Raw genomic sequence first — 27,974 nt, 5'->3', positions numbered from 1 at the left:
GAAATTCTTTTTTCCATGGAATTCAAAAAGTGCACAAGGGAATGTAAACCACTACCTGGCACAATGCCAGTGCAGTCGATACTTGTCTGGCTCTGAGACTTTCTTAAGGAATATTAATTGGAAACATACTTCAGAGAGGAAGGCAGGCTGCTTTTAAACACGCAGTATCACATCCAATACTTCTAAATAGGTGTGTGTATATACATATAAATAAACAATCACTAATGCAAGTCATACAACACACAACACTTTTTGCTTTAATGTAAATTAATAAAGCTGTTTTATCACAGACATGTGGTCAGAGAAACTAAATCTCAGTGTTACAAAGAATGGTTCCCTAAAAGAACAAAGAAAAGCAAAATACAAACATTGTATTTTAGAATAAGAATATTTCTGCATATTAATATTATTTATTCTCTAACTGACACTGCAAAGTGTTTATTTTGCACACTGAAATTCTTTTAAGATTAGTTAAATGGAAGCTCTTGCAAGAATACTGTGTATACAGGTCATGGTAGCTGGAAAATAAACATTTAATTACAGAATCCCAGAGCGGTGGGGGTTGGAAGGGCCTTGCAGAGCTCACGCAGCCCAAGACTCTGCTAAGGCAGGTTCCCCTTGAGAACGGTGCACAGGAACATGTCCAGGGGGGTTTGTAAACCTCCCGAGAAGGAGCCTCCACACCACACCCTCCGTGGGCAATCTGTGCCAGTGCATCACTGATAGGAAATAAAGGAACAGGCTTGATTCACAATGGGACTTCATAGAAGGTTAGAATTTAGCCTTCAAATATAGCCTTCAAATACAGCAATAATATTTGGAAAATAGGTTACTAACACAATGTAAGTGCATTCTTCAAAAAACAACCAACCACCTATTTAATTAAAGTCATCCTCAGCAACATTTAGGCAGTAATTTTCACTTGATGTGCACTGTGAGAAACACCTACTGTTCAAAGTGTCTACATTAGATTCCCTAATTATTGTCATATGATATTTGCTCTACGAGCATCTTTACAAACCCTTTAGACATTCTCCTTCTGACAACAGCCGTATTTGGAGGTGATGACTACGCCTTGCAGAACACACAATGTGCAAAGACATCTCATTTTAGCAAACTGCAAGCTAAGAAAGCAAACCAGACAGCAACGTTCTGTACAGAGCATGGCAGTGCCGGTGGTCAGCCGGGGCTGCCTACAGCACAGGTGCTCTGTGTGCTATACATTTAATCGGCCCCAAGGGCCAACCTGCCAATCTATGGAGAGCCTTTGCCAGTCCCCAAAGGAGCAGCCTGTCTACCCTTTCACCTGAAAGTAATACACTGTCATGGTTAATGGCATGTGGGCAGCTGCTGGAAATCTAGGAATTAAAATGTAGCCTTTACAGTGAAATTTGCTTTAATGCTGTGCTGGTTTTGGCTGGAATAAAGTAAATTTCTAAATAAAAATATTATTTTAAATGTATAGGGGAAAAGATTTAATACAAAGTGATTTTCATAGCTACCACATGATTAAAGAGCTAAAGCAAAAACATTTACGTAGAAAGCCTCTTGCAAAAATGCAATTAAAGGCATAAAGTACATGCCTTGAGATTGCTTACTCTTAAGATGTTTGTGATGTGTATCTGCTTATTCTACATTCTGAGAGCTGTACATATACGAAACAATGAGCTTGCTTGTAATAATTATCAGTACTTAATGGTATCTAAACTTCTTAATCCAATTTTACCCAAACAAATCCAATAATTACTCCATATGCTTTTTGATGATTACAATCTCGGGAATCCCAACTGCATAAAAAAGTGTTACAAGCAATTGTAGGTGGATTTTATTAATATAATGAATAGGATCAGTCTAACAGATTTCAATTACAACAATAGCTTTTAAGTACATTTCTATGACATAAGGAAAGAATGTGCATAAATGAAAGAAACTGGTTAAGCCACATAATACTGATTTATGGCAGCTTTTTCCTTTCATTCACCTCATTAACATTTCTCTATATTTCAGAATCCCCCACTCCAGCTCTATAAAACTTGCATTTCTAAAGCCTTCAAGAACCAGACATTCCAGAAGAGAAACAGTTAAACCCAGAAATGCATTCTTGGCTGCTACTGTGACAGGATTTATTTACAGCTTCTATTAAACACAGCAGCTCCATTACAAAGTGCTGGATGTGAGAAGAATTTTTGATTATACAATGCCAATGCCTCACTGCGTTAAACATATCATGCCAGTGTATTATTTTTTTTCCTTCAGCAATTCGTTCAGGTCATTGTTTGATGGGTTTATGAATTCATTACAGGAAACAGATGGATCCCATAATTCAGAGCTATTCTCCCAGCCAATCATATGGACAATTTTTTTTTTCCACATCTTGCTCCCCCCTCCAAATCAACCTTAATGAAGCCACTTCCTCCATGCCCAATTCCCTGCACACACACGCCGTAGTGACAACCGGTGCTTATTAAAGCAACCTCCAAACATGAAATGCTTTCAAAATAAAGCTGAACAGAAGCACGCTCATGCAGACACCCCTGTGAAGACAGACAGAAAGCCGTGAACTTACCCACGTCAGGCAAAGAGAACCAAAAAATATGGGGTCGTAGTAGGCGAAAATAGATGTCCTGATTACTAAGAAATCCATTTTTAGATGTTGAAAAAAGTCTTTTTTTAAGAAAAAAATGTTGCCCCCCCAATCTACTTTCAAAGGATGAATTTTCATTTAGCAAATTACCTCCTTTGTCTACTAAGCACTGGTATTTTTTATCCACAGTGACATCTACTGGCAAAAGTAAAGGTATTTCAGTAAACTATTGCATAAAAACCTATTTCCTAATGTTTCTATACAGAAGCAGGTAACCTTGTGTCTTTATAAGTATTTTCCTGGTTTAAATTTATTTCTCCCTCTCTGTTTGACCTCCTAGCTGACCACAGTGCATCTTCTGCTTCCCCCTCCCAGATGTTTCCTCTCCACTTCCCTCTCTTTGCTTTTGCAATGTTTCCTGTCTCCTTCCTTAGCTGCTCAACATCTCACTTCTCAAACCTCTCACCAGAACCTGTCTTTCCCAACAGTCTCTACAGACGTCTCTCACTTCCACCAACTTTGACCTTCTATACAGTACTTGATTGTTTTGACAGGCAATCTGAAGTCGGAATAGGAACTAAGAGGAAGCTGCTAAGTTCATGGAAACTCAGTCAATTGTTAGGATTTCTAAACCATTCTATTTCGTGTAATTTAGTAGTAGGAGATAATCAAGGAAGTTCCTCATCTAATTCCTCATCCATGCCCCAGTCTCCTCTGCTTCAGGAGGAGTGATGGTGTAAAGTGTGGTAATCTAGCCAGTCTCTGCCTCATGCCTTCAGAAACCACCTTCAGTTCTTAACACTTGCCATTTTCCACAGATTACTAAAACTGGAACTGATCAGAAGTATTTTAATGCACTGCTATACACTGAATAGTTAATTAAAACTGTCAGAGACTACAACTTCAGAAAAGAAAAAGAAATCAAAGCTCTGAATACATATCCACTCATCTATAACTGCACCAGCTTACACTCAAATCACATTTGAAAAATCTTTTTACAACAACAGGGGAAAGAACACTTTTAGAAATTTACTCAGAGAAAAACACATTCAGGAAACACCTACATGTGAGGGCTTTAGTGATTGTTTTGGAGGAGTTTAAAAGTCATGTTTAACACAACGTTCAATGGTTGGTGAAGTTCTCCAACCATAAAGAAGTGATTCTGGTGTCACATGAGGTCACCTATGCTATGAGGAACTCAAACCCCACCCAGTCTGATCTGCTCATCTGAACATATTTCACAGGCTTTATCAAGATAGGAGCATAATTTATTCTATTCTGACATATGATCATTACACAAAGTTGGCAGTAACTACCCACCATAAATTCATACACATTAAAGGCTGAAATTTATTTGTTATCTCTTCAGTGGACTGCAGTTCTGTCAAAAAACAATTCCTAATTTTGATGCTGGGAAACTTCCATTGAAAATATGACACCCAGAAAGATTTTACATCCATCTGTGGGAAATCAAGTATTTTATGAAGAAATCATAACTTATGCGGCCTACAGTGACAAGCCAGCCGGAAATCATCTTCCCAAGAGTACGGCTTCCATATTACCTCTTAGAAATAAAAGATTTTATTTTAATCTTCATTCCTAGATCTGCAGGAACCATATAAATATTAAAGTAAGCTGTATTATAGTAAGTATTCCATTTGGTTGCCTTTCACAGTTTTTGAAGTACATTCTTTTCCTTAGCAGATGTTAGTGTTAACAGTACCATGGCTGGTTCAAAGCTCCCTGCTGGTTGACTGGCCAGCTGGCAGACTAACCAGAATATATAATCATTGCATTCACATTAAAGACTTTTCTTAAGACCTCAGCAGACAGGTGGGGAAATGAAGTAATGGCACTAGGAAAAGGAAGTAATAGGTGCAGGTGCTGGCCTGCACCCAGCTGCACATCTCAGGGAAACTGAACAAATTTGGCCAGGATTAGATGGGAGTTTGTAAAGCTAAACTGGGAGACAAGAGACAGGAATACAACCCAATCTCATCTGCCTCATTTCCTTAGGAAACTAGGCCAAAACACAGCCAGAAAAATCATGTACTAGAGTGTTTTTCCATACTTTATCAAGTGTCTCTAAAACTACATCTGTACTATTTTTGTAGAAGTTAATATTGATCAATTCTGTATCAATAAAGAAATGAGTTTACACCTTTTGGTGAAAAACCAACAGGAAAATCTAACTAGCTTCATAAATCATGGAATAAAGGAGGAATTTAAATATCTGAATTAATACACCTTAAACAGTTACTGCCTCAGCTACTGGTGGAAAAAACATACAACAGCCCCATAACGCAAGGGCCTCCTATATTTCCTCATACATTAGGATGCAACACAACCAAGATGCTTCCAAATCAATAGCATAGAAGTCTGTGATTTGCCTTCCATTACTATTTTTGGGATAATTCCATGGTTCTTGGCTCCTTCCACATACTACCCTACCCACCCTCACACTTGTTACACTTCTTATCTTTGGATCTGAGGGTCATTCTGACAGCATATGCATGTGTCAAGCTTGTGTTAATAAACTCCCCATTGCCTGCACTTGTCTCCATTACTCTGTGCCTTCCAAAGCCCCTCTCAGTTGAACCTTAGTTGCTGCAAGAGCTTCTGAGGTTTCTAATGGTATATCCTTGGCATCTTAATACATCTGCTTTATCAGAAATGTTTGATAGTCATGCTTTCCTTGAACATGTCCCTTGTTACCTCTCATAATCTTTTCTCATATTCTTCTGGTTTTCTTCCTAATACATTTCATTACAGATGTTACCTTTTTAACTATTGGCTTTATGCAAAGGTCTGAAAAAGAGAAACACTCAGGACTTCACACATCACCTACTTTTCTCTATTTTGACTCCAGAGCAGTATTTCCACAAACCCAGATAACCCCTAATTCCTATCCTGACACTCTTTTTTTTTCTCCCTCCACTCAGATCTATTCACCTGATTCAGTTCAAACAAATTTTACCTGTTTTTCCCATCATGAGCCACCATCCAAAGCTCTCTCTATACATCTCAAGTTCTTAATGGTTTTTGACATGAAATTCTTACTCTATACTGTCATAAGCAAATTGGGGAAATGTGAGCTAAATGTAAAACTGGTTGAAATATTCTCTGGGAGAATCAATGCTTTGCTGTCAAAACAGAAGTATGTTTCAGAACAGATTCCACGGGGACTTGATCCTAGCCTACACTGTTCAATATTTTCATTAACAACTGGATGATGGACTAGAGAATATCCTTATTAAATCTGCAAATGACACCAAGCTAGAGAGAAAAGAAGGAGGTGATGAGATTGCTGTGTGATACGATCAGAAGTCATCAACGATAAAACTGGAGAAGTGGTGTGAAAAAAGCAACTGCAATTCAATAAGGAAAGTCATGTTAGTAGGCAGGAAGAATTAAATACAGAACAGCAAACAACTCACCCCATTGTAGTTCTGCACAAAAAGATGCTATGTTTTAGCACATCACAAACCAAAGAGAAGCAAATGACCAGGCTATTGTAAGTTGACAAATGTACTGGAATAAATAATCAGCTATGAGGCTCAAAGTAACCCTTATAGTTCAGTCTGGCATCTTAAAGCCTTCACTAAAGCACTGTCTGTACCCACAGTTGACCATCTCTGCAAGAAAGAGCTGGACCACTTGCAGAGTATAAAGGAAGCTTGTGGAAACACGAACCACCACAGCAGACAGAAGGCAAAGTAGTAGTGCAGTCTAGAACACACTGGGTACACAAAAAAACCCACAAAAACAAACCAAACCAAATTCCCACAACAACAACAACAAAGGAAGAGAAGGAAATAATTTGTTCCATGCCAAAGGAATAAAACAAGACTTGCTAGGTTTAAACTTTAGCAAGAGAAAAAATTATTTACATTTCTAATAGTAAGGATTAAGGATTATCTGCAAAGATGACATAAGTTTGGTGATCTTGCCTCAGGCAAGTGACTTCAAGAACCTTTCTAGCATTATTTTCTACCACTCTACATGTAAGATGGAGCTCAAAATCTATCTTACTCAGTTCTCCCACTTCTCTCAGCCATGATAAAGACATCCTTTTTTTCTTGGGTTGACAGTCACAGCACTCTCCAGCTTCTGCTCTTCTTTAGGTAAGTTTAAGTTGTGCTCTTTTTCCATCAGTCCCCCTTCCATTTTGTTCTTGGTTAACATTAACTTGAAATTGTATCAACACTCATCACATATCCCTCCAACTCAAATGGGTTGGCATTCTCTAAGTCCATCACAGGCAACCCTGATGCTGAACTTCTGTGCAGCGCGCTGTCCTAGCTCAGCTCTACTGATACAACCTAAATACTGATACAACTCCCAAATTTAACTTTTGAGAATTGGATAAGCTCCTAAAAAAACCAAGATTGTCACATACTTCAGAGCTCAGACACTAGATTTTGTTTCTCATTCTGGAACAGTGCCTACATCTTTCTTCTTTCAGATCTGTCAGCAGAGAGTGCCAAATACTTTTTGGAGAGAAAGATACAAAACCCATGTTGTGTGATTCAGCACATACTTTTGGAAGTTTTCTTCAGTCTTATTGTACATTATTCAGGTGGGTTTCATGTAGTCTTATGAAGAATATTTATACGTTTAACAGATATAACATTTTTAATGGCACAGCTAATTAGGCTCATAGGTTGTCATCAACAATAGATAGATAATCCAAAGCAAATATAATGCTCTTTCACTGCATGTCAGGTCCTCTCATATTTATTGAAGGCTCAGAGTGCACACACATGGGTTTACCATGGCCTAATTGATGGATAGAAATTGGATCACATACATTAGTCTGCAAACCTGAAAGTCCAAGCTACAAATGAAGATTCTGGGTAATGGAACAGTTAAATTACCATGGCTACATTCCTTCAGGATGTGAACTGATAACAGATGGTAACTTTCAAGACTTAACAATTCATCTGTTTTCTTTCCAGTGATAGTTCTCCAATTTACAGGCAATATGAAGCTCCATTTATGAATTCACGTGCCTCAAATACCAGTATTACTCATGTACATCTCTCTGCACACAGACTTGTGCAAACATGGACCCCTTGTAAAGCAATGACAAATAAATAAATACATCTTGACAGAGGCTGGTCTTTAGACTACATTTGTCCTGAAGCCTCTGACATTTCAGCATAGGAGTCTTTTGTTTAACATATTGAATTTAACTTTGAATTCACACTCCTGTGAAATCAATTCCCTCCTCCAGAGCAGGACAATACACTGACACTACAAAGCCAACTTGCCTGTTCAAAAAGGAAAATAATGAAGCTATTTGAAGTTTTTAATCCTTCTTGTTAATAATGTTAAGAAATGACATCACTAAGAATGGTCTGAAAAGGACAGAAAAGACATGACAGCTGTTGCTGAAATGAATTAACGTGTGCAACAAACTACTACTCTGCAATGATGTGAGAGGGCAGCTCTGAATGGAAAGATTGCTCAGCCAGCATTTAGAAACATTTGCAGAGATTTCCAAGTTTCTAGTATAAGACTTTCCTATAAGGCAAACACAGCCTTCTTCACTGCTAGAGAATTCGTATTTGTCTTGTTTTCCTTCCCAGAGTATTCAGAAACATGCAAATTCCACCAACTAATTTGAAGACCCGCTAGGCAAACACACATTAACCAGTTCACCAACATGATAGGAATCTCACAAATACATTCTCTCAACAATTTGTTTGCACAGTAAAGTATTACACTATTTTATGTATCAGGAATAGTCACAGGCATGACTTGTTTAAGGCTCTCTCCTTTACCTCTTCAACTCAGTCGCCAAACTCTTTTTAAGTGTTGCTCCAAGCAATGCAACCCCATCAGTAACTAGACAATAACAGAGTCAGAGAAGACAGGAAACAGTTTAAATTACACAATGCTAACACTATCATACCTCAAGTACAAGTGGGAAAATACAAGGATGTAATAACAGATTAAATAACTTCATACAGAGTCACATAAGCACTCTGGGCAGAACCAGGAATTGAATGCTGTCATTTTAAGCTGACTGTGTGCATTTAATCTCATTAGATGATGTTTCACACACATTTTTCATATTCAAAAGGATTTTTTTTCAAAACAAATTCCCAAATGGTGCTAAGTCAGCACACTGACAATATTCTTTTTCTTAATTCAATAGGCCACTTCCAGGCACAGACTAAACAGTTAATATTCTTTACAGCAGAAATCCACCCATTGTTAAATCAGTCACACAAACAGATAAAATATGGAAATTCACAGTAATTTGTGTGCTCAGAAGTAATTGACAATTAGAATAATTTCAGAGTCTAAAATTTCATATGCACCTTAAAACAGTGATGCATATCCAGGTTACAGTTCACATGAAAAAGCCTTGAGATTTGTTTAAAACAATGCAGGGAGCAGGACAATGTGGTGAGTCATCATCTTACAGATTAATGTGGAGTTTTTATATTTAAGCAAGAAGAGGAAAAATCCTATTATAAACAAACCTGTGCCTTAGGAAGTGATTAATGCCTATACTGTGTCAAACTGCTTTCTAACAGCCCTTTTGCAGCAGAATCTGTTCAGAGTCTGGAGGATCCAGCTCACTCCATAAAGCTGGTGAGGTCTGAAGAGATGCAGAGGCAGAACTTCAGCTGGGGCTTGAAGAGAGTGAATCATAGCATCGATGCTTTCAGTTTCAAATACATAAGCGCATGGGTACTGTGCAGGAAATATCTCATATATCCATCCTTTCTGTCTCAGACTGCTTCTACAGAAATCTCTTCAGCTGTGGTACTACATAAGGTACAGACTATATGACACGTAGAACATATGTGCTGCACCCACAGTCTGTGCATGCAGGGTAGATGTTCCTGAGGTTTCAGAGTGTCCCAGAGTACAGTTAAGTGCAAGCATTCCACCCAGGACAACCAGAAATACTAAGCATTCATGCTATGTCAGGTAAAACCTCTTTTTCCACTTGGAAACAAGCTGAGAAGAAGGTGAGAATTCTGGTTATTTTTCTGGAATGTCTAGAAATTGCCAGTAATATGCTGTGTGGATAGTGAGATCAAAGTGTCCGGGACGCATCAGACCTCCTGGGTGTGCAGACAGCCTGCACATATGCCTACAATCAATACCCTAGGGATGGCCATGGCCTGTAAAGCATACACACACACCAATTCGTATGGAATCCACACTGAGTCTAACATAGCCTGGAGGCAAGAGATTCACTACTACACATACACACACATTTTTGTTCTGGAAACCAGAAGAACAGTTTCTCCAGTTATTTTATTTTTGGTTTTGGGGGTGGATGCAGAAGGAGCAGGTTGCATTGCATTTAACTCCTTTTAGACATCATGAAAGCATAATGTTGACTCCTTTCAGATTACAAGTTCACTGGTGAAATATTAAGTATCACTTTTACTGACACTGGCTGTGTTGCTGAAACCATGAGACTAAAAATACATGTCAAATTGACTAGAGTCCTGTGTAAACACAAAGCCCTGGCTCTACTGTCATGTACATTTATGGTACCAAATGAATATTTTTTGTGTAGTACCAAAATAGTAACAATTTTGTGGGCAACCAGTAAAAGGCCTCTGCAATTTTGGCATAACCCTCCAGTTCACATTCTATCTGAAAAGAAGGCTTAAGAGTATGTTTATATTACAGTTCCAAAGATAGTGTGGAGATATCTGAGCTATCATTTAAATCAGTCGGCACGAATACCTGAAGTAGTGCCAATGGAGTTCAGCGTGGGCCAGCTCCCCCTGCTCTGCAGCAGTGTGGATATATTCAAAGTCTCAGGTAGCATCACTCAAACTGTGTATGTAGCCAGCTCAATGAAAGTTGAACCTGAAATATTTTGGCCTTAGATTTCAATTGATAATGTGGTCAATTCTATCTCAAAATAATTTTTAAGATCAGTGCTTTGAGCAAGAAGCCGCTTAAAAACATACAGAAACCCATGAGGATGTTGTTACCACTTTCAGGAGACTACCTACAAAATTTCACAGCTTTTAGATCCAAACACAACATTAATACAAGGACAGTGTTTTTCTGAATTAGTTTCCCAAACAGAGCCTCTTCACTGGAAGGTTTTCTTTTTTAACTAAGATGTCATGTAACTGGAGCAAACGCCTCCTTCAGATTCAACTGAGAATCTGAAGCAAACTCCTTATTACTTCAGTTTAAGCTGAATAGATATTTCACATGTCCAGTACCACTGTGCATTTATGCCACATATAAAAAGCAAATTTCGATTATTCAGTAACATGAAGAAAGCTGCTCCAGTAGTTTTCTGATTCTTTGGGAAAATTTCCTAAGTAAAAGTAAACAAAATCTTTCTGGATTCTGCAATCGTTTCACTGTAGCTACAATGCAGCCAAAAAACAAGATAAAACCTTGGTTCAATTTGTTGAACATAGTCTGACAGAAAAGCCCTTTTGTCAGAAGGGTATGGCTGTGGCCCGTCTATTAATGACTGGGCATTCCTTAGGAAAGCTTTTCACTACTCTTTGCAATGCAACCTTGGCATTGCTAAAGATTCAAGCAACCAAGTTCACTAAAAAGATCAAGACCAGAAAAAAGCAGAGAGTAGAGACGACTTCCCCTGTCAGTACGGATAGCTTAGCAGCAGTTGTGTCACTGTGCAACGCAGGGCTGGTGTATTTGTTGTTTTAGATGACAGCTCTGGTTGATCAGGCTGTCACCATAGCAACTTTCACTAAGAACTCACAATGTACCCAAACGAACTCTGAGCTAAATTAACTTATTGCATGTCACCAGTGAGAAATGACTGTTCAGAAGTAATTTTCTGTACTAATATGTAATAGAGTTAACTCTCTAAATTGAATTAAATTAATTAAATGCCACTCCCAGTAAATCAGATTCTATTACATGAATGTTAAAAGAAATTAAAGATGTTTTAATAAAGATTACTAATAATAACTTAATATTATTACTTCATTTTAATTCAAAAATTCTGCTCAGTTTATTTTAGACACATGTCTTCCCCTTACTAGGAAGGAATATCTAATTACTCCACATACATTAGACACATTTATTTCATATAGATGTGCTTAGACTCATGCAAAACATAACATCAGCATATTAAGGTCTCTTCACCTGTGAAATAAAGCTCAGTTTAATGTGTGACACACACTTAACCTTTCAGTAAATTGCTACACTCAATGACTGTGTCCAGTTTCCAAAGAGTTTCCTTTCTGCTTTTTGCAGAAAAAAAAGAAGATTAAAGAAAACTTTCTGCCATTAAGTTCCAGCACAAAAACCAAGGAACATACCATGCCTGCCTAGGCAGGCTGAAAAAATAACAGCTCTTTAGTGGCTTTACAGATCTGCCTAACAATAGATTATTAACTTCTTTTTATAAAGTAGTTTCTTGCACATTAGAGTAGGATAGTCAGCTGGGAGGCAAATATAAGACACTGACAGTTCCCAGTGTAAATAAAGGGCAAGTTATAATTGCCCGCTGATGGTATTAACGCTGTCCCGGTGACCTTGCCTTTAACTCACATTAAAGACTTACCAAGATACTTCAGGCAAAAATGGGCCCTATCTAACATTAATCATCTTTCAGAATTACAAACCACATTATTACTTTTTGGAAAGAACCTGTGTTTCCACGTGAGAAGGTGGCTGCTAACAGCAGGGGGAGCACACGGCGCTTTCATACCTGCCACTGGTCTCACCGATGGCAATGGTGTCAGTTTAAGTTCTGTTAAACACTCACAGGGAAGTCAACACTCTTTAAGAGACTATGATAAATAAGCATTTTAAAACATGTTCTGAGTTTGAACTGAAAAATGAGCATAAAAACAACTGTGAAAGCAAGGGTGTGTTAACACAGGGAGCAGAGAGTGTTAATCCAAGGGAGCAGAACCAGGTGTGCTTTTCAACATCCTGTACAAATTCCTTTTTACTCTCTACTCACTCTCTCTGCATTTCCTTTGTTTGTATTTTTTAGAAGAACATGAGCAAGCCATGCTACAGGTGAAATTCTGACATGCTCTCACTTTTTTGTTTGATGCTAGTGACCTCACCATAGCCAGCCATGACAGAAGCTCTTCTTTAAGCTGATGTCACCTTCATGGCTGAAGTCTTTTGTGCTTCTCATCAAGTCAGAATGACTTAGAGAGCTTCCCAGTGAGATCTAAGCAGTTATGAATGCAGCCCAACCACAAACATCATAATAGAGTTTAGGAAGGATCTTTTTTCCCAGATGTCAAGAAAAGGCACCTGAAGCTCTTTGAAAAATCTACTCCAAAAAGGCCAGAAAGTGATCCAAAATGACCACAGTGAGAAACTGTATTTCCTGATGCAAGTCTCATTCACCTACACTAAATAAGCAGAAATCTGACCTGGCTGAGAGATCAGCTGTCTTTTGTACTGTAAAGTTGGAGGTTCCAGCAGCAAGCAGTGGTTGGGCACTAAAGGATCACACCTTGGCAGATTTTCTGAGGCTTGTATATTTATTGTACAAAATACAGGAAATTTCACATAGAGAATTATTGGACAGAGATACAAGCAGGCTCTCTACCATCATCAGTACACTATAATGATGCGGCAAAATAGATTTCTGAGAAGTACACTGAGGGAAAGGTGAGGCAGATACATGGGTTCTGGAGTTTGCTAGTGGATGAGGGAGAAGAAAACTGAAGAACAGAGATTCACAAATCCTTTCTGCAAAGTAAGAGTTAAACAACTGAGGTGGCTGAAGGAGACCACCCATTTGATATCCCGTGGTGACTGTTGGACAGAATCAGAAATAACTGATCAGAAATGACAGAAAAAAATGACAACGAAAAAACTGAATCATCCCTCTTGGAAGATGGTAGATCGTAAGGTATGAATTAGAATGGAAGTCTATATCCAAAATGTAGCATTGAATACATTATCTTCTTCTCACTTCACTCTGAAGACTGTCTTGTTGAGCAGAGTCACTACTCAGATGCCAGAGTGAACAAAAGGGAAAGGTCTCCCTCATAGGTACACCAGAAAAGAACTGAAAATGCAGGAGGACAGCCTACCATCTCCAGCAGAGTCAGGGAGTCTTCTCTTTATTTGTCAATCAGGCCTAAAGAACTGCAGTGGAAAATGTTGGGAAATGAAGTAAATAATGCATTTAAATGTATACTTCAGAAAACTACCTGCAGAGAGAAAATGGTTAGCGATCAAAAAGGAGCAGAGTTGGAAGAAGAAATTCCATATTATCAATCCAAGACCCTTACAGAATTAGAGAAGAGGGCACCTGAAATCTAGGAGCTTCTTAAAGCAAGCTGAGTTCAGGGACAGATAACGAGAACAATTGGCAGCTGCACTGCTATGAAATGGCTTGGATTACAGAGCTGAACAATGGAGAGAGCCTGAAAGGCATGAAAAATAAGCCTTAGATTTTATTTGTAAACAGCGGTAGTAAGGTTATAGTTACACAGGTTAACTCAAAGGTTACTTAATAATCCTCCAATTACACATACTGCATTTAAAAAATAATACTGGACAAACTGGAAGGACTTCCAAAGAAGAGAAACAAATTATTATGGCTTGAAAAACAGCTTGAAAACACTAGTATGAGGAAAAACTGAATGGGCTGTTAAGTAAAAATGAAGATACACAAAAAAGACTGTGCAGAGGAGGGGAAATATCTGCTTTCCACATACTGGGCAAATCAGCCAAGAAAGAATGGGCTTAAGTTACAGGACTGTTCAGGCTGAGTACAAAAATGACTTTCCAACAATAATCATGATGTCTTTCAAGAATGTCTTGTGGGCCCTTCTGACAGCCAGGAGATGGATAAAACAATCCCTTCTTGCTCAAGTAAAGGGTTATATCTAGTCCCACGATTCTAAGACTTCAGTGTGGCATTGGAATTTTTAATGGAGTTGAGGACTTGTCACTTCTGGAGCTTAGAAACTCATGTGCTTCAAAACAAACGTTCACAGGAGCACATCTGGCCTTGGAAAGGTGAAAGATCTGGCTCAATAAAGACTGACGGTGAAAAAAAAAAAACACTAGAAGCAGCCAAATGGGAAATTATGTCAGAAAATTGAGAGTATCCTGAAAACAGCAGGATGGATCTTCAGGAAACTCTATGATAAGAGGGAGAACTACTTCTGTTAACATGGGAAGAGATAATCAAGAACTTGAATCATGCCTCAAGTTCAGCTGTTTCCCTTGGGCAAACAGTAATAACAGCTGCTGACATGCTCAGGGCAGCTGAGAAGCGTCCAAAGCATTTAGTGGTGCTATTAAACGCAGGTCCCATAAGACTGCTTAGTATGAGCCACTGCTGCCATGCCACAACACTGGGACAGGGCTCTTAAAAGAAAATCACCTACTCTCATGGTGATCTTGGATCTACATGAGTAACCTCATGAGTAACCACCTCTTAGGATGCTAATGCATGCTATGCTGCTAACGCTGCCTAAACCAGTTCAAGAATAACCTGAATAATCACATGCATGATGCAAACCCGACCAGAATGCTTCAGAGCATTTACCAGAGTGTAAGCTGGTTCAACAGATATTTTAAGTAGTCCTGTAGGATTTCTAAAGTATGGGCTACCACCTCTAACAACTCCGGAAAAGCATTAAAATAATCCAGCAAAACACAGGGAAGTCAAGAGGCAGCCTAGGTTCTCAGAGTAGAGGAATGTCAACACCAGATAGTCAGCAGGAGAACACAAGGTCCCTCAGGCCAAAGGCTTCACACATAGTGTAAAAGAATTAAAACATGTTTTAATTTCCTTTGTTTTCCCAAGATAGCTCTTTTCAGCATTCCTAGAGTAACTACTCCAAGAGTGTACTAATGTTACAGTTCAAAGCTGGTTTCATCCTTGCCAAGGAAGGCATCAAGAGATGTTAGAAAACTCACACGTATCTCAAAACAATCCGTACCAAGTTGATCTAATACATATCCTGATGTTCCTCTCTTCAAGCTTAAAATTTTCAGATCTTACAGGTATTATATTTACATGCAATACAAGCCTCCTCCAGGTACTAAGATGATACTCTAATAATGGAAAGCAGAGAGTACACTGCAGGCAAATCAAAGCTGTTAGGTTTTCATAGAGAAGGCATCACAGAAGCCAACCGTTTCCCGTGAAAGAATGGTTTGAGACAGTCCCAAGAAGACAAAAAACTGCCTTCATCTACACATTTCTTTAAAAGAAGGGTAAATGAACGACACCATATAGTTCAGAAAGTAAACATGACCACACTGATAAAATAGGTGAGCTGTACTATAAAGCTCCTTCCAAGAAAAAACAAATCTCAGGCTCTGCTGGCTGAATAAGAAAGCTGAGAGATGCAGAGTATGTGTTCTCTGTCCATCACTGGGAATAGATACAGAACATAGTGGTGGCATGTTAAAATGGACAAATGCATCTGGTCTGTAGCACTGGGGCATCCATGCTCTGATGGACAAGTATCAGACAACATTTTCCTAATAATTGGAAAACAGTTATTTGATAAGAAGACTGATAGAAAAACAGAATATATCCTACTGTCTGAACTGCTGTGATGCCAGAAAGTGTAGCAGTTTGCCCATTTCACAGTCTACATGCTTAAATATACTGCATTATGCAATGCCTATTACTGAAAGAGTGGTCTTACCACTGAGAATGAAAGCACACACTGTAGGCAGATAAATAACCACAACAGAGTACGCAGTTTGATCATAACTACCACTATTATCACTGTGTAGTGGTTAAAACTTATATTTTAGAATATACAGTGGTCAATAACTATAGAGGCAGTTGTTTTGCTTTTCAGAAAGCAGGACAGGGATTTATCTGAGAGGCACTGCCAACAAGGGGCATCCTGACAACTATGTTGACAGCTAGCTGGTGTTACCCAATTAATTCTTATCCTCTCTTTGTGGAGTACCCTTGTAGGGATACTGTCTCAAGGCTTGAAATTTATTAAAAAATGGACAATATAAAGAGAAATCTCATGAAGACATGTAGCCTTACTGCCTTCGAGCAGAGCACCAGAGCATGTGAAAAACACTTTCCATCAACTTTGTCTAGTTTGTCTAGCTTTTTGCCAAGTTTTAAAACTTATAAATATATATATAGATCTAGCTGTTGTCATCCTTACTCTGGTTAGCCCAAATCACTTCCTAATTGAAGAAACTGAGAAGAGGGAATCCATGTGAAAAAATAGAGCAAGATTTGTATAAACACAATATAAATATGTATTTATATTGTAAGGATATGCCTAAATTTGCACATCACAAACTACAACCCACTATCTCTAAGGAGAATAAAAACTAAGAAGTACTAAAAGTCTCTGTCTTGAGTTTTTCTCTTACTTTTCTATTCCCATATGGCTACCAAAGCCAACAGAGCTTGTGGGTTAGTGAACATTAGCCATACACTTACATGTTACAATAAATTGTTTCTCCTTTACTTCATAATTGGCAAAGTTGCTTTCAAGTCAGATACTCATAATGCCGCTCATACTTGTGAGAGTGAAAAGTGTATTAAATAGCACTGAACTACCACCACCAGAAACTCAGCTGGCTTGTCACAGCCACCTGAAACAATAAGCAGGAAACAGGGGGTATTTCCTGTACCAGTTAACTCCAAGTCTCCCAGAGAATTCTTGCTTTGTCTCCTTGAATATGCAAATTTCTCCTCTCCTGGTTTTTATTCCTTTTCACTCAGTATTATGGCAGGGAGTCTACAAAATTATTTCATACTCTCTTCTTTGCAGACTGTAAAATAATAATTAGTTCTCTATCAGAAGTGATAAGAACAAATTAATGTTTGTTTAAAGCTAGTTATAGCAATAGCAAAACAACACTATGATAAAGTTTATCAAAAAGAAAACATTTTTGTGTTCTAAAGCCTTAATGTATGGCAATAGGGCATCACTTGGTTATCAAATGACTTCACATTAAGACCCAATTGCAGTGCTCCCCCTCCTTCTGCAATGATGATTTATGGCACATTTTGCCACTACAATGTTCAGCAATTCAGTATAAACACAGCACTTAAGTAATAAGATGGCAGAGGTAGATGTTCAAGCATAGGCTATAAATACTCAAATGAGTCAGAGGTTGTAAGTCTGTTGTAAATCACACCTGATTTGTAGGCTGAAACACATTTCCAGATCTTCTGTAAAAACCTCTGCTGGTTCCTACAATAATATGACACAAACTAGAAAAACTCAACCTGTTTTTTAAGGATGCAGTTGTGTTACGGATTGTCACAATTGTACTTAAAATACTCATGAGATTCTCTAAAAAGTTTCATTTTCCTCGCTTCCTGTGGAACTCCCACTAAACATCAGCAACATCTAACACAGCCAGGAAGAGCACGTATCAATGTACATGAACCTGCATTTCTGTATGACCAGAACTGAGTGTAGGTTATAGGAAGGTGATTCACATCCAAACAAGTACAAGCAGAGAACATCCTAACAGCCCATTTGGGCAAGTTAACAATCCACTTAAATCTATGCAACAGTCTACACAGCTGATTTAGAAATGAAAGTGCCTTGCTTTGAAGAAAGGTATGCCACTGTTTCTGCCATCCAAACAGAAATGCTGGAGCAGGGGAAGAAACCTCAGATCTTTTCATCCACTCTTCTTCCTCTTTAATTTCCCATACATAATACAGCTCACCATGTTCCTCCAGATAAAATAAGCAGATCTGATTATAGTATAAAAACTGCTACAAAAAATTAAACAATAATCTAAATAGTATGCAAACATTTGCCACACCACAAATGAAACAACTACATGCTGTTAAAAAGCTTTTTGTTCTTTTAATTACCCCAAAATACAACTTCTTATAGCATCTATCTTGATAGAATAATCTCTCAGTCTGCAGACAACCTTCCTGACTCTGCAAGTTGCATATCAAAATCATTACACAGCAAAGAGTCCCAAGACACACGTAGCACAGACAGCCTAGCCTGGGGGAGGGGAAGCTCCTGAAACAGACTGCAAATGGAAGGCAAGGATACTCAGCTCAGGACTCATCATACCAGTTTCACAGAGGATGGGCAGTGCAGGACAGGCTGCTGAGTCTCAGGGTTCAGCAGCTATTGCAGTTTCTGCAATCCTGCTTTATCCCATAAGCAGCAAGCTGAAATTCCCATATTCCCCTGGAAAGCCCACATCTCTTCCTGGTCCCCTGTCATCAGCATGCTACAAGGGTCACAAAGTTCAGAGAGGCAGAGACTGACCATCTCTGCTTTAGACTAAAAGGAAAAAAACCTATTTTCCAGGCTACCATTACCTTCACTGTAGATAATGCTGGAGAACTGGATAGATACTTTGCCTTTTAACTGTGGTGGTGAGTGTCTGAGTAACAAACCACTTAAGCTATTTTACACCAGCACTTTAACTTTACTTGAAACAAAGAGCATAGAATTCATTTGAGGAATCGAACAGCTGTGTGCTGACTTTACCTGCAGCAAAATGGCTAGAAGAAAAGTAGGCAGCAGTATGAGTTGACCTCATAGTATTTATCACAAGCATAACTCTATTGAAAGTCTCCGTAGTTATTAGGTAACAGCCATTTGTGATGCTAGTTACTATTTACCATACAGCATAAAACTCTTGCTGCTAGCTACAGTTCAATGTTTTCATTACAAAAGCCTTTATACAGAAAGTTTCTTTATCAAGTGCATATAAACTGGTGAGAGTTTACACATTTAAAATAAACACTAATAGGCTGTGCTCAACAGTCTTGTTCTCCAAAAGATTACCATAAAAGAACAGTAAACGTGGAAGTACAATGCACAGCACGCAATAAAAACACGTTCATTTCCCACCTCATCTAATTCTGCAGAGCTCCTCTCCAGCTGAACAGGAATACTGCTTTCATTTGTTTTCAAGTAATTGAGAAACATTTCAGCTACTTATCAGCTCTTCAATCTTTTTTTGCTTTCACACATTCCCTAGAATTGTTGCCAAAAGGGTATTTATAAAAGATTCAGCCTAACAAAAATACTCTCGCAAACAATAATGCAGAAAAAAAGTCAGAAGCTGAAGAAGCTGTATGTACAGAAGACTTAAAGAGTTAGATTCTTATTTAAACAGAAAAAAAAATAATTTCAGTTGTTTAAACTGAACCCAGAGCTGTTTAAGGCAGCACTTCCTATCCCTGGACCAGTAACTCCTGCAGCAGCCACATACCTTTCCTCTATTGCTGGAAATGTGTGTTTATTTTGGAAGGGTTTTGTGCTCCACATCACAAATGGAAACATTCAGCACAGTCCCAGGCCTCAGTGCAATATTTAACTGACAACACACCATATACACACCCCCACAGGAAACCTCTTTCCCCTGTAACTAGCTTCTCTTTCCTGAGGCCTCACCAGCGACTGAACATACAACAGCCAGTATCATCTGACAGTGAATTACAACTACACATACAAAACAGGCTAATTACTACATAGGACAGTATCTCCACATTTCCCATGTCCTAGAGAAATAAGTGAAAACCTTAATATTAAAAAGATGAAAAAGCATCTTCATCACAGCACAGGTTTCCAAGCCAACTGAAAAGGCTAACCTTTCCCACTGCTTAGCAACTTGTACCTTTTATCCCACCCTAACCACTTCAAGAAAGTGCCTTCTCCTTCAAAAATAACAGCCAAGAGCAAACAAGAAACAGTACAAACATATTGTCTCCTATGAGCTGAAAAACAGAAACTGAAAAATACTTCCATTTCCAGTTGTATAATGTATTTTCTCTAACCCAAACGGTGTAAGCATCTCTCATTGCTATAGCAACCCAGGTGCAGAACTGAATGACACATACATAAAATGAAGTAATTTATTTTTGTGTCTTACCAGAAGCAGCTACATTAAGTCACCTTTATAAAGATCTTACCTATTAAAACCTACCACAGGAACATTTTGCAAAAGGTTCAGTTCCAACCCAGTTGTAATCTTTGACTGAATGCATCCCATCACACCTGCTGCACTCAGTCCACCCAGTTTTACTGTCATCTGTCTTTACAATGAATTTAATTGCCATGTCCTAGATATTAAATAAATTAACTAAATTCACTGATAATCCCTATGTTGCCTTTTAGTTCTAGTAGCATTTGTCATTCAACCTTGAAAATGTATCAAAATAAGATATTTGGTGCAGTACTGCATTAAAATTTAATGTCAACCCTGAATATTCTATGAAAAGAAGTTCAGTCCACCTTTTTTCTCTCATTAACTTAGAATATTTTCTCTATCATTACTTCAAAACGAATTCTATTCTATCTAATATACGCTTTTGTATGTCCTAAAGATAAATGTAAGACAACGGTACCATAAAGTGGAAATAAAATATTCCCACAGACCAATCTTAAAAGCAACTAGTAGTTCCTCACCAAAGCAAATCCAAAGGTCATCCCTATGACTGTAAATAACTACTATCCCTTGCACTAAACAGAGGAGGTTTGGCTTCTCTACAGGCCAGGTCAACTTTTTCTAGTGAAGTTTAACTACAAAAAGGTGCATCACTGCTTCGCTTGTACAGTGAAACCTTTTCATACAGAAATAAGATACAAAGAACCAAACATTTAATACCAAGGAAACAGAAATATTCCACTTAGAACTGCTCTGATGTATCTTAATTCACATTTGTTTTTTCCATGTAGTTAAAACTTTGAGGGCCTACTAGCTACTTCTGCTACCTCCTAAAAGCAAAATCCACTGTCACAAACTACATGAGATCTTAGAGGGCAAATGCAGCACAATTCAGATTAAAATTGTCTGCTTTCACACTTTTTTCCCCATAGAATTAAAAATTGGAAATAAAATGATAAGATTTTCAATATATTACTTGTCACAGTTTCTTCATCATGTAATTAAGACTTTATTTTTTCTGATTTCAATATAACTGAAGCAATACTTAATTTTTGCTGTATAAGGATGTGAGAAGTGTTTGAAACAAGTTGTTTTGTCAACCCCATATGTTAAGCTTGGCTCTTTAATTCCTGGTCTTGGGGAATCTAGGAAGCTCTATTTGCCTGTCTCTCACCTAATTACCCAGCAATAAATAACAGTGCATATTAACTCCTTCAGAAGTGTTTTGAGTTCTGTGTGGTGCTATGTAAATCAAGACTAGATAAAATAAATGGAAGACAACAGTTGCAGAAGAGAAGCATTATCTCAACTCTACTCTTCACCTTTTGTATGGCCATAGCTATGTTAACAATACTCCTAGGGCATCCACGAGTTCACTGACTCAAAAAGGAGAACACCTGGCTTACTGATGCATTCCTGGGCCATTCTGCAAACTAATTCCATTTGCTTATCAAGCAGAAAATCCACATAGAAAGAAAAAAAAGGAGGTGGTGGCAGTGGGGGAAATAGTTCCATTAACTGAGTGTACTCACCACATCAAGTTGAACACTCCATGCCAAGGGAAATATTTACCCCTTTTTTGGTGGTAATTAGTTGTCTTTGAAATAGATAAATAACTACTAACACCTAAATAGAAAACTACATCTATCTCGACAGACAAAAATATGACATATGTTGTGTGATGTTTCACAGAAATGTAATTCCTATATTCCTGTCAAAAAGGCCTCATTTGATAGCCAGCAACACAAGCAAAGACAAAGCTTATGCAGAGAATCCCAATATACAATCAGCTCCTTCAACAAAACTTTTAAGAACAGAAAGAACTATCCTAATAATATAGAATCTCTCCCATTAAAAAGACACAAAGGAGTACAAGCACATTTTTGAAACAAATTTGCAAAACAATCCAATAGTTCACAAAGAATAAATGAGAGTTTACCTTTGGTTTTTTGTTCAGCAGCCTGCAAGAATAAAAGAACAAAATAAATCAACTACTTGTCAATATCCATAATATACATAAATCATGCATTAGTTCCAATTAAGGATTGGAGAGTGTAAGTTTAATGGTATGTATTAGGAATGTAAGAACGACTACTCTTGTCTGACTGAAGCCAAAAACAGATGTCAAAGTGACAGTGCAAAACATGGCAAGCAGTATGAGAGTACCTAATCTACTCACCCAGCCTTCTGTCTTTGGAGGTTCAGAAGCTTCCTGAACCAAATAGCACGTTTATGAACTTTTTAACCCTCAAAATAATTAACTTCTCTGGACTTGTCCACCATCCCTTTGAATTAATACACGGTATTCTCTTATAGAGATTAACTGCACACTTTGTGAAGACCCATCTGGTTTTTAATCTGCTTGGAATGTACTCACTTCTGGAGTTTTCTTGGCAATGCCTAATTTTTATACTGGAAAAGACAGCGATCAGTTCCTATCCACACCCTAAGGGCTATTTAAGGTTAGAACTAAGTAAATCCAGAAAAAGAGGCACATCACACAAAATGCACAATGGCCTGGGAATCCACAGTCACTTCAGTATCAGTTGAGATTAATCCAGTTAACTTTGCATTGATGTTGATGAGAAACACTCATGTGACACAGTTGTGGGAGCAGTAACTTAACATCAGGGAATGGTAAGCAGCTTGGAGAGTGCTAATGAACTGTCACAACTGCTTTTGCGGAGATTTCCTGAGTGCAGCATCACTCAAAGCCAACAGGACTGCTCACTTGCATCAGAATTATTCACAGAAGTAAAGGCTGCAGAGTCAGTATCTGTAACTTACATGTAAAAGTGAATGTATCATTTAAAACAGTCACATGAACAAACCTTTTTCTGAGCACCTTCCTTCTTTTTCTTTTCTTCCTGCTTTTTCTTTTTCTTTTCTTCCATCAAATGTTCCTCTTCTTGTGTTTCTTGTTCTTTCTCCCTGATAAGAAAAAAGGTTGTGAAAAGTTTTTCAATATGACGAAGTTTATCTAGGAAGGTAAACAATCCATACTTATACTGCTAACTTTATACATCTCATGTTTTAAAAAAGCTCCTTCTAGTGCTGTGATAAAAGCATTTTTTAAAAGCTGTTCTAAAATTGAAACCAGGGACAAACAGAAAACGAAAATTCAGAAAGAATAGGTTTTATTTGGAACCTCTTTCCACACTCACTCAAAAGTACTGCTTAGTATTGGCACATTCTATGAAAAGGAAGTTTAGAACTGATTTAAAAGAGCAAATCCCAGGCAATTAATTCCACTTCTGCTGGCTTCCAACACCTACGATTGACAACATACCTTTAAATATCATGAGCAAGCACATTATCTCCCAAATAGTTTTTCCTTTTCAATCAAACACATATTGTATTAATTTCTCATAGACATCAATTTTGCTCTCAAGACATTGTGAATTAAGGTCTAGATTAATTCCAATCACTGTATCTTGTGCTCCTCCTATAAATTCTAAGTGAAGAATTTCATGAATAGAAAACAAGACTGTTTCAGTAGCATCTTGGTTAAAATTTAACCTTAGTTGTCCCAAATCAAGAAAATCTATTTGAAACCTCACCATCTACACTTTCCTCATCAATCACTGTAAAAAATGATTCTAAAAATGAACCTCCCCAACACCCTTCCAAATAAATATCAGTGCAAATAATTCATTTATTTCTCTGGAACTATTTTATCTTCCTTGACAGCTCTTTAGCTCCTGATCATTTATCAGCCTTACAGATCTTCTGAGAATACTCCATTTCTGTTGGGCTAAAACCATTGCTAGTATTATTATTATTAGATTTGATGTCTTCCAATTATTCATCAAGATCACTTTTAGCCTAAGTTATTATTGCTTTACATTTAACTTGATAAAGCCTACAGCTCTCTACTCCTTCTTTTGTTTGTATGGGGTTTTTTGTTGTGGAAAAAGGTCTTTTTAGTCATAATTCTTTGCTGGATTATTTTATCATAAGAATTCTGATGGAAGGAGGAGTTACTCCTAAGGAGAAGTGTCTTCAAACACTCCTCATTAAATATTTTGCCTTTTAGCTGTTACTTTTATTTTCCTTCTAACAAATTTGCACATTCTTACACATTTTCTTTTTTTATAAAAAGGTCATATTGTTGTCAATATTTTTTTAGACTTTGGCTGTTGCAGGTTTTTCTGGTTTCTGGCTTTTTCACTTGTCTGAAAATACTGATTTTGGTCACTGTAGATACTTTAATGCTTATAGGGATCCTGCACCATACTCCAGACTAAACCCAAAAGCAGCTTCCCTTTCTTTCTGTTACTCAAACAATAAAGTAATTCCAAGGGCTAAACAGAGGTGTTATTAATGCCCTTCTAGGCACTTTACAGCACTTAAAACTATTTACAGAAGTGACAGATACAGCAAGACTCAATAGTCTGCAAGAGCAGCTGGAGGTCAGGCACATCTGGAGTGCTTGGTGCACAGCTGGATGTCAGGACATCTACAGTGGCATTACATATCTGTATTCTGGAATACTTGAATCACTTTGTCATTGATTCTTCTAGGACTTTGACAAAAAAAAATACTTGCATTGACAAAAGAAACAGAGTTGAAGCCGTTAACACATTGCATTGGCTTTATTTCAGTTAGCTCCAGAGAAGAACAGAAGTCCCCAGGACTTCAGTAACTACAAAGTAACAACATCCAGTCCCCTCATTCTTAGTGCTCCCTACCCAAGTCACTTCAGTCTACAAAGCCCATGTCTTCAAGTGAACTCTCCCAAACTGCCAGACTATTGCTGAGGTAAGTTCTAGCCTTTTTGGTATTTTTGAAGCAGGTGAATCAAACAAGTAAGTGCAAAATTGGAAACTTTTTTGTTTCCCCTTGCTAGTACTTAAGAAAACCCATATTACAGCAACTCCAGTACACCACAATTACACTTAAATCCCTTTCAATAGTCAATGCAGTAGTTTACATTTTAAAAGAAAACAAAATAAATTTAAAAGATCCAATGAAACTTAAAAAAAAACCCCAACCAAAACTCAACCAAACAAAACCAACCACCACCACTCCGCTTAATTTGCAGTTTTCTTTAAGCTATGGAGATACTTATTTCCCAACTTTCTGGTTGGGCCTTTGTTTTTTTAATATCAAGTTCCTTTCACAAACTTATAAAATACCAGGTTGGAAAGGACCTCAAGGATTATCTGAGTCCAATCTTCTCTGGCAATAGCATAGTCTAGACAAGATGGCCCAGCATCCTGCCCAGCTCAATTTTAAACGTGTCCAACGCTGGGGATTAACTTTCATCACTGCCAAAGCCTCATTACTTGGACTGGACTCCACTCTGAACTTCTCCACAGCCTTTCTGTCCTCTAAACGTGATTCTGTTCTGGCATTGTCCAAGCACCGTTACATATTTTTCCCTCTCATATACAGATAACAGACTGTGTCAGAGGATTTTCCAAATCAGAGTAACATTTACATCCATTAAAAAACACAATGTATTTTATTACCATATATCATATCAATTACACCATAAGAGGTGAAAGTCCCACTCATATCAGAAACTTGTTCGGTTTTTTTTTGCTGAGATTAAAATTGCTTCAGATTAACTCAGAAAATGATAGTATAATTTTAATAGAGTTCTATTTTAAAAATTGATTTACATAACAACACTTCTGAATACATGTGCTTTAAATAAGCTTAAAATAGAAATAAAGCTCCGAGTGGCCTCTCAGATGATGGCAACTTTTGCTGTCACTTCTAGGCAGAAATTAGTCATCTAAGAGCAAAACAAAAGGAAAACAATAAAAATAGTGCTATATAAAGTTTGATTACATTGTCAAAAGTACAAGTTGCAGTTTTTACTTCCTGAGTGACAATTTATTACAGGAAACACGCAAAAAAAATTATGAATACAAAGCTCTTATGATTTAAATCAGAAGTGTCTTAGAATATACTTGCAAGAGTTTGTCTTTTTCATATATATGGATCTGGTGTATCAGAATCATGGGGGATTTTTATGAGCAGAGTCAATGGTTTTACTACAGCATCAAGTGTTGTTTTTACAGATAATTAGCTTATTTAATCCAAACCTAAACTAAGGTTATCTTTTACACACAGCTCTTAAGAGAGTGTTCTCTAAATAGGAAAAAGGCAAGATGAACTGAAGGTCATGGTCTGAAGAACTTGAGAACTATGGCTACATCCTATCAATGCTTGTTGCAGAAAGGCTTTTTCATCCCTTAAAAAACCAAACAAATCTAGGTTGAATTTATTTTTAAAGCTAAGTGAGAGCTTCAGTTTCCTAGTTGGTATCAGACATCAGATTGTTTTCACATCTGAAGCCACAGCTCATATTTTGCATTAGCACTGATGTGACATTCTAATACCTTTTGGGAATACTACGTTCTTCAAGTAGGAGCTATTTGTGTTCTCACATACAGTTACTACCAACACCATGCTTTATAGTTCAGAAGTTACTGCAACAGCTGAGGACTAGACACTTGTCTCTTATCAATCCATGTGACATAGCTCCAAACCTAGCAGCCTAAGTCATTTTGTTTGCATGTATTTAATACGCTGAAGGTTTGTTTGTTTAGATCAGGAAACTGCCTAGAATCTCAGACTCGTTTGAAGCAGCTTGAAGGGTGGCTATGAAACAGAATGAAAAAAGCCCAACAAAATGCAGACCAGTGAATACTGGAAATGCAAGCTTCAGTTAATTCAGGACAACTGAAAAATGCTGTCACAGAGGAAAAGGCAGATGATGTTTCTTGGAAATCACCAAGAATCTAAACAACAATGCAGATACCATAATGTATAGGAGGAACACTACACAACGCAAGAGGTCATCACATCATTAGTCCTACAAACAATGGATAAATTACAACTCCACATCTACCTATTTGCTAGTTTTCTTTCCTGCTTCATCTTTATCTAGTCCAGCTCTCTGTGACCTTTCTAGAGTAAATACTGGTGAAAGCAAGGAGCTGATGTGATGTTAAGTGCCAGCTTTTTTCCCTTGATATCTGGGCTCAGTCATTAATCAAGAAGAGTCAAGCTCGTCCCTAATTATAGGCTCTCCAATCACCTCAAAAAATAAAACAGCACACAAAAATAGGTCAAATAAGTAAGGAGAAAAATGAAAAACACAGTACAAACACATGGAGACAAAACTGAGGATGGCAACCAATGTATTTGTACTGGGGATATAAAAAGGAACAATACATCAACCTTTAAGTGCTTTATTAATAAGGAAGAAGCAACATTAGTTTTGATACCCAGTGGGAAAGGAGGACTATTGACAGATGACCCTATGAGGGCTAAAGTGACAGTACTTTTCTTTCTGCTTTAGCCTTCACTAAAGAGGTCAGCCAGGAACAGATGGCCAACAACAATCTGAACCAGCGCTGAGCCCACAGATGACGACAGCTTCAGAGGGATTTTGCAGTGCTCTCCCCTACATGCAAAGGCTTCGCTCCAAGCTGGTGCAGGCACAGGAAAGAGCCCACGACCAACTGCTCTTGTCCCAGGATCTCTGCTGTCAACACTACAATGCAATTCAGGCTTCTTTGCCCAAAAGGGCTGG

General features: G+C 37.8%; 1 protein-coding gene across 11 annotated transcripts in view; it reads right to left on the bottom strand.

Moving 5' to 3' along the window:
- Positions 1-27,974, bottom strand: part of TNRC6C (trinucleotide repeat containing adaptor 6C) — a 199,894-nt gene that overhangs the window by 53,325 nt on the left and 118,595 nt on the right. For all 11 annotated transcript variants that reach the window (XM_062010507.1, XM_062010506.1, XM_062010504.1 and 8 more), the window contains exons 2-3: positions 23,254-23,353; positions 22,362-22,383 (exon numbers count right to left, since the gene is read on the bottom strand). In XM_062010507.1, coding sequence (XP_061866491.1) covers positions 22,362-22,383; positions 23,254-23,316 — 85 coding nt within the window. In that variant the 5' untranslated portion in view covers positions 23,317-23,353. The remainder of the gene's footprint in view (positions 1-22,361; positions 22,384-23,253; positions 23,354-27,974) is intronic.

The sequence above is a fragment of the Colius striatus genome, chromosome 18 (assembly GCF_028858725.1).
Source record: "Colius striatus isolate bColStr4 chromosome 18, bColStr4.1.hap1, whole genome shotgun sequence".
Taxonomy (NCBI): domain Eukaryota; kingdom Metazoa; phylum Chordata; class Aves; order Coliiformes; family Coliidae; genus Colius; species Colius striatus.
Note: the sequence above shows the minus strand (reverse complement) of the source record. Positions and strands in the feature narration are given on the sequence as shown.